General features: G+C 36.0%; 1 protein-coding gene across 1 annotated transcript; it reads right to left on the bottom strand.

Moving 5' to 3' along the window:
- Window positions 1-3224: 3224 nt before the first annotated feature.
- Window positions 3225-10173, bottom strand: LOC108666438 (casein kinase II subunit beta). The gene is made up of 4 exons (XM_018153315.2): window positions 10068-10173; window positions 9354-9456; window positions 4925-5091; window positions 3225-4552 (listed from the first exon to the last, which is right to left on the bottom strand). The coding sequence occupies exons 1-4, from the start codon at window positions 10137-10139 to the stop codon at window positions 4247-4249; spliced, it is 648 nt and encodes a 215-aa protein (XP_018008804.1). The 5' UTR covers window positions 10140-10173; the 3' UTR covers window positions 3225-4246.
- Between the last annotated feature and the right edge of the window lie 2101 nt (window positions 10174-12274).

Genomic DNA, 12274 nt, shown 5'->3' with positions numbered 1-12274 from the left:
AGTTAAGAGTGCTATGTTAATTAAATTCATCGGCCAATTATACCCGGGTGCATTTTCCCTACCCACAAATATGGTTATAGCCCGAGAAGTCTAATTCTCAAATACCTCATTTTTTGCACATTCCTACAATTTATACTATGTCCCGTGAATAATTGCGCAAAAATCCTACATGTTACATATAATTATGTAACATGTGTAACCTCAATTACTTCAAACCAATTCACCTTAACTCTTTCATGACATGGGAGCGTCAATCCTGGCGTTACTCGGTGTGAATTTTCCTGAAAAATTTTTTCCGTTTCGATAGAGCGTCGATGAAATGAAAAGATTGTAAACGGATCGCGATCAAAGAAAGTTGAATCTCTGCTGTCAATGGGACCCGAAGTTGTCATCTGAAAACAGTTAAAACACAAATACGTTTGACTTTTAAATGAATTCGAAGAACCAATTTTACCTGCCAAGGAAACTGTAGCGGAGGAATCGTACTTTTGGGCAGAGGATTCGAGACCAATCAACTATGGCTGCGATAAATTTAGCGATTCTGGCACTCATTTGTTGTATTCAGATATGTTATTATGATGAGCATAAGCATCGATGGCCAAAGAATTGGCTCACAAATTTGTCACAGTACCGGACGAAGACAGATATGACATTCTTTTCTTATTGATTATTGTAGAACATTCGATCTCAAGAGAATCACCTTCACACTAGTGACGTATGTAAAGGTGCCTGTACACGGGGTTAGAACTGGCCGCTAGTCCATCCGCCTCTTGAACTGTCCACGCTACTAGCCTCGTGTATAGGGGCTCAGCCGCTTCAGTGCCCGAGACGCGGCCGAGAGGGACAACGATGTGTTGTTTTCTTCGCTGGAAAAGCGGACAGTAGCGCTGATGCAGCCATGGTGAGAGTATCTGTGCCGCTCTTGTGAAATATCTTTGGTCTTGTGACTCATTGCTTTTTTTGAACGATAATGGTTCTAAGAAGAACACAACAAGTGGAGTCCAGACGATATTCAATTGTTCTTTTAGATATTCCAAAAATATGAATGGAATGTTTGCCATGCTGTTACTCCAACAAAATGAAGAGAGAAACGAGTATTTTAAAACTGAAAGAAGCCCTTATTAGTCAGGGTTTAGTTGTTCCCGACGTTTAATTCCTAGAATAAAGAGTATATAAACAACGCACACAATAGTTGTTTAAGGTGATCCCACTATCCATCTTCGCAGACTTCACTCGACGGCTGCTAACGACGCACTGGCGGGCGCGAACGAGAAGATAGCGGCACCTCAAACTCTCCTCGCGTACATGCAGGCTTACTTGCCGGATAGTTACCTACGACCGACACTTGCCAGATCTACTTGCCGCCTGCACTATCCCCGTGTACAAGCACCTTTACGGCCGTTCTGTAGGATTTGGTGAACATGACCTTGAAATGCACCGTGCATCATAAATGATACAATCAAATTTTTGCCTATAAAGGCTAAGGTAATCAGGCAACTTGGCTGCAGCAATTTTTGAATCAAATAAGAGACATGCAAGTCGAACGATAACGAACGTGTTCCATCGGTGTTGTGTGGCACGCTGAACTTGAGCAACCTAGCGTGGTCCTACATTAATGTGTGCATTTAAAATAAAAATGGCCTATCAACGAACTATTTCAGTCCAAGTTCTAAAGAAAGGCCCCAGTAACATTATTCTAACCAGTTTAGCTCTGCTCAAAATTCCCTGTTATCAGTTACTATGCTTAGTTAACTTTAGCATTAAAGTAAAGCCACATTCTCTGGTTGACTTTAGGAGTAATGAGTGTACGTCACTGCCTCCGACATTCATAACATAACATAACATAGTGATGTCGGCGCTGAAGTGTAGGCCTGATGTGGCCTGTCGCCGATTCTTTTCCTTTTCGTGCCTTGTTCATAGATCTAAACTCGGGTCATTTGACCGGATCTTTTCATGACTGACGATAGTTTGAAGTAGCTAGTAGACTTCCACCGGGTTCGATAAGGAGCTAGGCATTTCAAATCTGAACATATATTTTTTCATAGCTTTATCTAGTCTGTTCTTGAACGCGTTCATACTTGGAGCGCCAACGATGTCATCGGGGAGGCTGTTCCACATGTCGGTGATTCGAAGCATATCGTAATTCATCGGATAACTATGAAGAAGTCGAGTGAATATGAATGATATTCACACGATAAATGCCTAGAAACACGCTAACAATATAAATTTCTATCGTGATTATCCAGGCCAGCAAATTGACGGGTAATAAAAAGACATTTTAAGTGAAAAAAGTTCAATCAAGTACTTCACTTGCTTCCAATTGAACAAGCAAGAAAATTTGGAGAAAAGTTATACAGCAGCAATACATTGACACGCTGAAAAAAAAAATCTAGTAAAATTAGGATTCCTGTTTGACTTACTTCCTCGTGAATAAAAAAATCACGAACCTCAGAAGACTTGTTCAGAAACAAACATATTAACGAAATGGAAACATAATCATCCTGACAATCTAGATTTGTGAACGCCCGAATTTACGAGGAAATGATCAAAAATTAGTTAGGAAATGTTCTCTTACCGCAGAGACCATGCAGTTAAGCTTGCTTGGCCCGTGGTCCCTAAACTAAGGAGAATTTGTTCTATGAAGCAATAACAAATAAAGATATATGAACAAAAACGATAGGAATGAACCTAGGAAACAATCAACACTTGAGAAATTCACGGAAGAGAGCAAACTTGATTTTGCATACTTAATTAAACTGAACAAAAACGATAGGAATGAACCTAGGAAACAATCAACACTTGAGAAATTCATGGAAGAAAGCAAGCGTGATTTTGCATACTTAATTAAACTACAGTCATTTTGTTGATGATCGACCAGATACTACATTAGTAGGCACTAAAACACCACAAAACTTGCACAATATTCGTCACTTTTGGTAAAGAGCAAACTTAAGCCTCGACTTTATTTCAATATCTTTGCAGTGATAATAATTTACTAGCATATTAATGAGGCAGCAAACAATAGAACAACAGTTGGAACAAATCAAGCAGGTAAAGAATCAAATTATCTAATTTGAAACCCTTCAAAGATCTATTTTTTTGTTTCTTTAATAATCAAGACTTATGGAAAAAAGTTCATTCAAATCAAGAAAGATAATAAATAATTATCAAATTTAAAAAGAAACAATTATTTTTGATCATCTTCTCGTTCTTAATAGCGGAACAAAAAAAAAAATTACCTTTATCCAGCTGATAACCGAATTCCATACAAAATACACGTATTTCAAAATTAGAAGGCAGGAAAATGAGATATTGCACTCGTTTCCGCCATTGCTGCATTTCATGTCCACTGAACAGACTTGTAGAATATAACGCAAGTTGAACACGACCAGAACCAATGAACAAATTAATATGAATACAAAAGAAAAACTGCGATGACTAACATACAAGCGGTTTTCTTATCAATAATGAGGTAATACTGAGAGAAACTAACTTAAGATCGGTATCAAAACTTGAACTGCTGTCAAGGAAGCACCAGCATGAGAAAAGAACACGCACAATAATCATACTTGGCTAAGCTTAATAAATTGATAACAATACAGTGTTATTATCGACACAAGCTAGCACAGCAGGGAACTCACAACACTTCCCTGTTTCTCCACAGATGCTTAATAGTTCGCTATCATTTGAGCAAACCTCCTTAGGAGCTACAGCCATCGTCACACGAAAAAACATCGTTAACATCAAAACGCAAGTACGCAAGACAATTTTACCTTAAAATCAAATAACCTACGTCGTCTGAAAGTAGAAATAAACAATGAGTAAGTTCGCACGTTTCCAAGCATGAATCAATTGTAATCATTACCACACAGACGCAAATAATTACTTATTCATAAGGGTAACTTATTTGGAAACTGAAAATGCTTGAGCAACGATCATAAATGCATTTTAGGCGTTAACTGGCAATTCAAGAAACTTAGATTGAGAGCAAACTTTAGCATTTGGGTTGCATTTATAACCTGGTAGCAGCGCTAAAGGGATGCATAATCACAAAATGAAAAGCTAAGTAGAATCTACAATGTAACTTAAAATGCTTGGTAGGTAGTACCTACAATCTATATGACCGAGAATTCTTCTTTTGTCTGAAAATGAACACAGCCCCCGGAAGACCCCTAGAAAATGAGCGCATATGTGTATTGATGTTCTTCTCTAGCTCGCAACGTAAGATATCTACGTAATTAATCGGTTATCTCTTGACGTTATTGTGATTTGTTGACTTTTGAGATTTGGCAGCTGCCATTTCTTGTAGTTTGTAAGCAGCTGTATGGATCTTGAAGCCATAAAGTCTAGGTACAAACTGCACGCTGGGACGCTTTGGTCGGTACTCAGGATGCACCATGAAGAGCATGTGAGGAAATCCCGTGCCGTAGTATGAGCCGTCGATGTGATTATGACGAGACGATTTAGGAGTGTAAACATCACAACATCTTGGGCAGTAGAGCTTCACCATCGCCTCGCCTGGCACGTCACTCAAGCCGATGGGCAGCATTTGCTGAAATGATAAAAATTTGAGTAAGCTAGCATTAAAATGCTCACTGCTGAAAGTTGGGAAAATATTTTATTTACTTGTGTTCGAACAATAAAACAAAACATAATAAATATGGCATTTATTACCATGGGCATTGAATCAGACACAGATCATGGGATAATATAAATCAAGGTACATTGATTGAAGCAATTACTACTACATAAGAATTTACTTTCAAGTCCAAACCATGATAAAAAATATAAATAGAAAAATGGCAAATCAATTTGATGATAGTTGACCACTTTCATTCACCTGATACTCACAGTAGACCCCCGGACAATGCGCAATATCAGACCTGGTTCTCACAGTAGACCCTCGGACAATGCAATATCAGACCTGGTTCTCACAGTAGACCCTCGGACAATGGCCAAAATCGCCAGCTTGGTATTTTTCAATCATCTGAGCGATGCCTCTGTTGGTGAGGATGTAGCGGGCATGGATGAGGCCGTAGAGCATCTCAGCCGCCTGCTCCACCAGGTCACTTTGGTGTGGATCTTCCACTTCTTTAATGAAAAATAACAAATAATTATATAGTTAAGGTATAAACTCTTCTGTTCTGGAGAGCAAAAAAAAAAAAAAACTGTTCTGGAGACCAAAATTCAAAATCCTGCAGTGGATCAGAAATTTGAGTTTATTCACGGAAGACTATACAAAAAATGTATGAGAAAAAAAACCAACAAATATACAAAAAGCATGAGCACAAGGCTTTAAAGGAGAAGGTATTTGCTGGGGACTAATTATTTGGAGCTCAGTAAAAAACAAATATGCAGGGAAATCTAAGCTTTCTGTTTAGGTCTCAATGAGAACTAAGAAAATTTTCATGAAACCTGCACTAGAATTGCATATTTCAATCGCCTATCAATCCAGAACATAGATACAATTTCAGGTAAACCATCAATGCATCTAGCGGTAAACACAACTCAATTCATCATTCCAATATTATACATAATTCAGAGTTATTAAGGTATTTTTTCCTTATTATATTAAAAAATATGTTTTAAACTACTATTTAAAAGTATTGATGCTTGGCTTATTAAAACTGGAAACCAGAAACCACCAACATAAACATTTCCCCCATTTGCTTTAATTACAACATACAGGTTACTATACAATTCAATACAATATACACATGAAAACACAAATAGAAAATATACAATTACATAACAACCCACATACATGAATACATGTCCACGCATATCTCAAAACAAACCACCTATATATTTTGCAAAATATCTCATTAAACCAATGTACAAACCTCAAAAATCCCTAAAATATGTGAACACCAGTATCTAAACCAAAAACTACATCATTACACATTTACACAAACCTTATACTAGCTCAACGTAACTAACCCAACTCCATACTAATATACCCTAGCAAGACCAAACCTAACCTTACCAAACCTACCTTATCCTAACCTACCTTATCCTAACCTAACCTATTTTAACTTACTATCTTAACCTAACCTACCCCAAGCCTAACCTAGTCTAAATTAACCTAACCTACTCAAAGTAACACAGTGTTAGAAACATAACACTGTCATAACAAAAAACAGAAAACTAGTTAATTAAATCAGGTGACCATTTAAATTTACAGTCCTGTTAGCAAGGTTATTCATGATAATCAATCACAAAAATATACCCTTATACAATCTGAAGTCACTGTTGTATGTCTCTCCAGCATGATTCTCACTGGTAATTCAAAGGAGCAATAACTGGCATAAAACCCTGGCGTCCTAAAACCATACACAGCCCAATGTGTTGGAAAGTCAATCTCTTGCGCCCATCTCTATGTGGATGGTCAAGTCTATTGGAGCTTGGATTATGATTTTGCAGGAGGCTTAGATTTTGAAGCAGTTTTTCAGTTTTTTGATTTTTGAAAAAAGTGATAACTAAATTTCTGCAATAGCATCTTGTAGAACACATCTGGAGAAGTTTTTTGGACAAAAAGAATATCTATATGGGATGTGTGGAACATGTATTTTTTGTGGTTATGCCAATCCTGAACTTCAAATCCAAATGGACTTAAATTTGATACAATTTATTTTCTTTGGCTTTTTAAAAAAAGTCTAAGTGATGACTAAATTTTTCTAATGGCATCTAACATGTCTGAGGAAGATTTTTCTTCTCCAAATAAAGATTTTTTGGGATGCCTGGAATGTGCAATTTTTTGCACTTCAGTAATTTTTTGTTTTTCTTGATTAAAAAAGTAAATGACAACTAAGTTTTTCTTACAGCTTTGCATGGAACACATCTAGGGAAGTTTTTTTTTAACTGAATGAAAATTTTTGTGTAATGCCTAGAAAATGTATTTTTGGCTGTTTGGTTAATCCTGGACTTAAATTTTGAAAGACACTGACATATTTTTTCTTCAACTTCTTTAAGAAAGGCTAGAAGAAAGAAGAAGTAATCACTTCTTGAAGAAAGTGATGACTATATTTTTCTAATGGCATCTAAAAGAACCCATCTGGTGAAACAGCACCGAGAAAATTTTTCCAACAGCATCTTCTATAACGCATCTGAGGCTTTTTTGAATAGATAAAGATTTTTACAAGATGCCTTGAAGATTTTATCAATACTGTACTTGGAGTCTGGACAATTTTTTGTTATTTTAATTTTCTAAAAAAGTACAATCAATGACAAAACTTTTTCATGATTATTTTACAGAACATATATGGTAAGCTTTTTTGACTAAATAGAGATATTTAAGCTTACTGGGTAAGCTTAAATCTGTGGGATGCCTAAAACATGTATGTAGGTATATTGGAAGTTTTGTCATTTTTGAGATTCTTTGCATTTTTGCAAAAAAAAGCAAAGCAATGCCAATAGGTATTAATCCAAGGGCAACTTATAGAACATGTCAGTGAAAGCGTTTTTAACCAAACAAAGATTTTTGTGAGATGCCCAGAAGATGAATTTTTTGCCATTCTTAAAAAAAGTTAATCATAAAAATTTATCTGGGAGAGCTTTTTTGAAAAAGTTGCCACATGCAATGTGAGTGCAAATGATGCTTTTGAATTGTTTGGAATCATCAGCAAGACCCTAGTATGCATTTTGAAAATCTCAAATGCCAAAGTTGACACCATACCACGGACAAATAAATGGTTATCGAAACTCGTATCTTAACAAAAATTTACATTATAATTTTTCTGTTTGCCCACCATTTATCCCTCTATGCCACAGACAGCCTGAGTAATAATTGAATCACAAAATAAATTCTGGCACACCTGATTGTTGAGTCATTGCACTTCTTTGGAACCTGGGCCCTCAGCTATTCCAGCACTTAAAGAAGTTCTATCAAATATCTTGTGAGTGACACCCCAATTATTTACTTATTTACAAGTTTTTCCCAAGTGACTTTTTTTAACTATTCAAAATTGCTTAGCTTCAAACAAAAATTAAAAAAAAGGTTGAGTTGGTTGAAATTTTTTCACACAGATGGAAATATCTCATTGATATCTGTCAAATGAGATGTTTGAACATAAATCTTGATTATAAATTATTTTATTTCTAATATTCTCAAAGTTATTTTTGACTTTCAATTAATAATTCAAAAAGTTGTAGAAACAGTTGAATGAAGTGAAAATAGGATTGTAGATAAAGCTTTTGCCTCTAATTCAGAATTAGAACAAGACCCTCTAAACCTCAAGGTTGTTTCACCAGAGCCTTTCTAATTGGGTCACTTCTAGATATTTTTCTGCAATTTTCCAAGCACTTATGAGGCTTTGGAAAAACCTACATTTTGATTTTCACCAATTTTTCTTGCATGCACAAGATTACAGGGAATAATTTCACTTGGTATAACTGATATAATTTTTTGAGTGTCTAAAATGTTATTAAATTTTATATAGTTTGTTTTTATTAATTTTTATATGCAGGTCTTTCAGAAAAATATTTTCATGACAAAAAATGTGGGCCAGGGTTCAATTAGCTTACAATCAACAACTTGGAGTACTAGGTCATGTGTTGGTAAGCTAGAGGCTAAAAACCAGATTTTCATGTATAACTGTTGAAATTGTGCTTCCATCCTTCTTGAAACATTTCTTGGATGCATCCAAGTGTTTCCAAGTGACTTTCCAAATTGAAGAAAAATCAAATAATAATTTTGGCCAAAAAATGCCAGATTTTCAAGTTCAAGTTTCTAACTATAAATGCTACTCTGGTAATAATGCAAAAGTTAAAGATGGTGCCCCCAAATGTCTCTTTTGGGTTTGACCAATTAAGGCCCCAAATAAAAGGTCACCATCTGACTGGCATAGTCAAGGAGAGACCTAAGATTATATTTATTTAAGAATATTCACAAAGCCCTGCTAAAATTGGCTCGCATGAGCGCATTGAACTAGATCAATTCAAATAACTGAATTAACAAAAAGATTTTTTATAGCTCTCAACTCGTGACATGGATACAAAAAGTATTCACTAGCAAAATAATATAATAATAATAATAGTGGTTTCAGCGCTTAGTAGTACGGTATTCTTGACATCGCAGAACATTCACAGTATTTTGCAGTCTCAAACACGCAACTCACTGCTACAATTCTGCTTTGCTTAACCGCCCGGCCTACTCGCCGATTCTGACCAGAAACTGGCGCACAGAGCAGGGACCAAACCTGCACCTCTCTGCGCCAATCTTGGTATTGTGAATTTTAACCACTGGGCCACCCTGCCACCAGTGCAGGGTGATTCCTAATTACATGGAATGATTCATAAAATGATTTATAACTACAGGGAACCTCTGAAAGTATGCCTACATTGAAGGATCTTACCAGGCTCAATATCTAAAATAGTGTCAAGAGCCTGCTGGTAGTGAGGCACTTGGTCATTAAGGCCAGTCAAGTTGAATTTGTCTTGAATATATTCTTCATCAACCTGAAACATAAATTGTTCCATATTAAATTATTATGAAGGCAATTTTAACAGTAGATAGCACAAATGCATGTGTAAAACATAAGATTCTGATATAATATTCCATGGGAGAACAGATAAAACTTGTATGGAATGCTATATATATCAGCATATCAGCTGCATGATGATAAATTGCAAAAACAATGTACAGTGAACATTTAAATAAAATAATTCATCTCCTCCAACAAAAGTTACATAGTAAAACTACAAAAAATGTCAGATCAACATGACTTTTTGGAACTGAAATTCAAAAAACAATAAAGGGTAAGCTGCAATGATAAGATTGGTTGTAGCTTTGATACTCCACTGTTAAATAGATGTATTTTACTATTAATAAAACAGCCAGTCTAGGCAATGCATTTATTTGGCCATCCATGTTTATTTTATTTGTGATAGCATTTGAATGAATTTTGATGGAAGGTTGAACACTTCATTGTGGACTTTTTGTCCACTGAAACAACAAAAGATTGGTGTGAATGCACCTTGACAAGGCATAATTCTGGCTTTCTTAAATTTAATTCCATCATTACTTGCATTTAGAAGTTTAAAAAATACCTTAAATAACTAAAACTTACCTCACAGAAGTACTCATTGCCTCTCAGGCCACAAAACCAAGAGATCCATGAAACTTCCTCAGAGCTGCTCATGGTGATGTGTGGTGGATTTGCTGGTTACAAGTTTCTGCACAGGAAAAATAACACAATGATCAATATAATTTGCACACTTAAAAATATATACGTAAAATGGGGTAATTTTGACCATTTTTTTTCAAAATGATGCCATTTTTTTACTAGATAAGTAAAGTATTTGATTTGAGGGCATGAAGCAGCAAATGGAAGAGAAAGGTGGCAATCAACTATATGACATGAGAAAACAGAGATGCATCTGTATTAATACATGCATGATGGTATAGCAGGGGCTGTTCTATGTGAGGCCTAAAATGTGCATGGACACACATATATACACATAAATACAAGTGGAATGATAGGAGAGAAGATGTGTGTTTCATGTATGACAGGTGAGTGGAAAACTATGGAGCTAAGTTGAGTTTATTCACACCTCAGAAGGTTGCAAAGAAACAAATGATTATCACATAAGTGATGTACCTAGGAAGGATATTATCAGTCCCAGCCTTAAGGATTGTCCAGATGTAATAAAGATGACTAAATCATTGTGATATAAATGAGATAGAGCAATAATAGATCACACTATTCCACAGCCTTCTCTCCTGGTCCCTTTCCTTCACACACCTAAACTGGGGATTAGAAAATTTTTCACACCCTTGCCTCTAGTTTCTTATGTGTGCTTGATTCTCTCTCCTCCATACTTTCCTCTAACAACATTAAATTATGTTGCTCATGTGTGGCACCTCACATAGGCCCTTACTCAGTATTCTCTCAGGGTCATCATGTCTCAAATCCAAAGTTCATCTGTTGCATATTTTTATTATTCTTTCTGTTGTAAATTCATATCTGCATTTCTAGACAGATTTATCATAGTACTACAATTTATGACATATGATCATGTCTGACACTGAGCATTTTATCACTATAACAATTAACTGGACATTTATCACATCACTATATCAATTCACTGGGCATTTAATCACTATGGCAATTCACTGGGCATTTTATCACTATCGCAATTTACTGGACATTTTATCACTATAGCAATTCACTGGGCATTTTATCTCTATAGCAATTCACTGGACATTTTATCTCTATAGCAATTCACTGGGCATTTTATCACTATAGCAATTCACTGGGCATTTTATCTATATAGCAATTCACTGGGCATTTTATCTCTATAGCAATTCACTGGGCATTTTATCTCTAGCAATTCACTGGGCATTTTATCTATATAGCAATTCACTGGGCATTTTTATCACTATAGCAATTCACTGGGCATTTTATCTCTAGCAATTCACTGGGCATTTTATCTATATAGCAATTCACTGGGCATTTTTATCACTATAGCAATTCACTGGGCATTTTATCTCTATAGCAATTCACCGGGCATTTTATCACTATAGCAATTCACTGGGCATTTTATCACTATAGCAATTCACTGGGCATTTTATCTCTATAGCAATTCACTGGGCATTTTATCACTATAGCAATTCACTGGGCATTTTATCTCTATAGCAATTCACTGGGCATTTTATCACTATAGCAATTCACTGGGCATTTTATCTCTATAGCAATTCACTGGACATTTTATCTCTATAGCAATTCACTGGGCATTTTATCTCCAGCAATTCACTGGGCATTTTATCTCTATAGCATTTCTCTGGGCATTTCACTAGCGCATTAATTATGTGCCACACATAAGTACCTATACATATGTTGCCTCCGTAACCCTCAGTGTTGCATGCTAATTTTGGTATAGAGGATTTTTTCTTCTTGTCTCTTTCTGTTTTGTGTTTTATTGCTACATGATAGAGAACTTGTCCATCATGTAAACAACTTGTCCATCGTGTAGCCCACTTGTCCATCATGTAAACAACTTGTCCATCATGTAGCCCACTTGTCCATCATGTAGCCCACTTGTCCGTCATGTAAACAACTTGTCCATCATGTAGCCCACTTGTCCATCATGTTGCCCACTTGTCCATCATGTAAACAACTTGTCCATCATGTACCACACTCGTCCATCATGTAGCCCACTTGTCCATCATATTGCCCACTTGTCCATCATGTAGCCCACTTGTCCATCATATTGCCCACTTGTCCATCATGTAGCCCACTTGTCCATCATGTAGCCCACTTGTCCATCATGTAGC

The sequence above is a fragment of the Hyalella azteca genome, unplaced genomic scaffold, assembly GCF_000764305.2.
Source record: "Hyalella azteca isolate HAZT.00-mixed unplaced genomic scaffold, Hazt_2.0.2 contig16599, whole genome shotgun sequence".
In the NCBI taxonomy this organism is placed as follows: Eukaryota; Metazoa; Arthropoda; class Malacostraca; order Amphipoda; family Hyalellidae; genus Hyalella; species Hyalella azteca.
The sequence above is the reverse complement of the archived record's forward strand: the minus strand, read 5'-3'. Positions and strand labels throughout refer to the sequence as shown.

Bases quoted from the DNA above. Each gene is read 5' to 3' on its own strand.
- LOC108666438 (XM_018153315.2), bottom strand. From the start codon at position 10,139: ATGAGCAGCTCTGAGGAAGTTTCATGGATCTCTTGGTTTTGTGGCCTG. The intron at 9,457-10,067 runs GTAAGTTTTAGT...TTTATGTTTCAG, and splicing joins GCAATGAGTACTTCTGTGAG to GTTGATGAAGAATATATTCA. The intron at 5,092-9,353 runs GTAAGATCCTTC...TTTTCATTAAAG, and splicing joins TATTTTAGATATTGAGCCTG to AAGTGGAAGATCCACACCAA.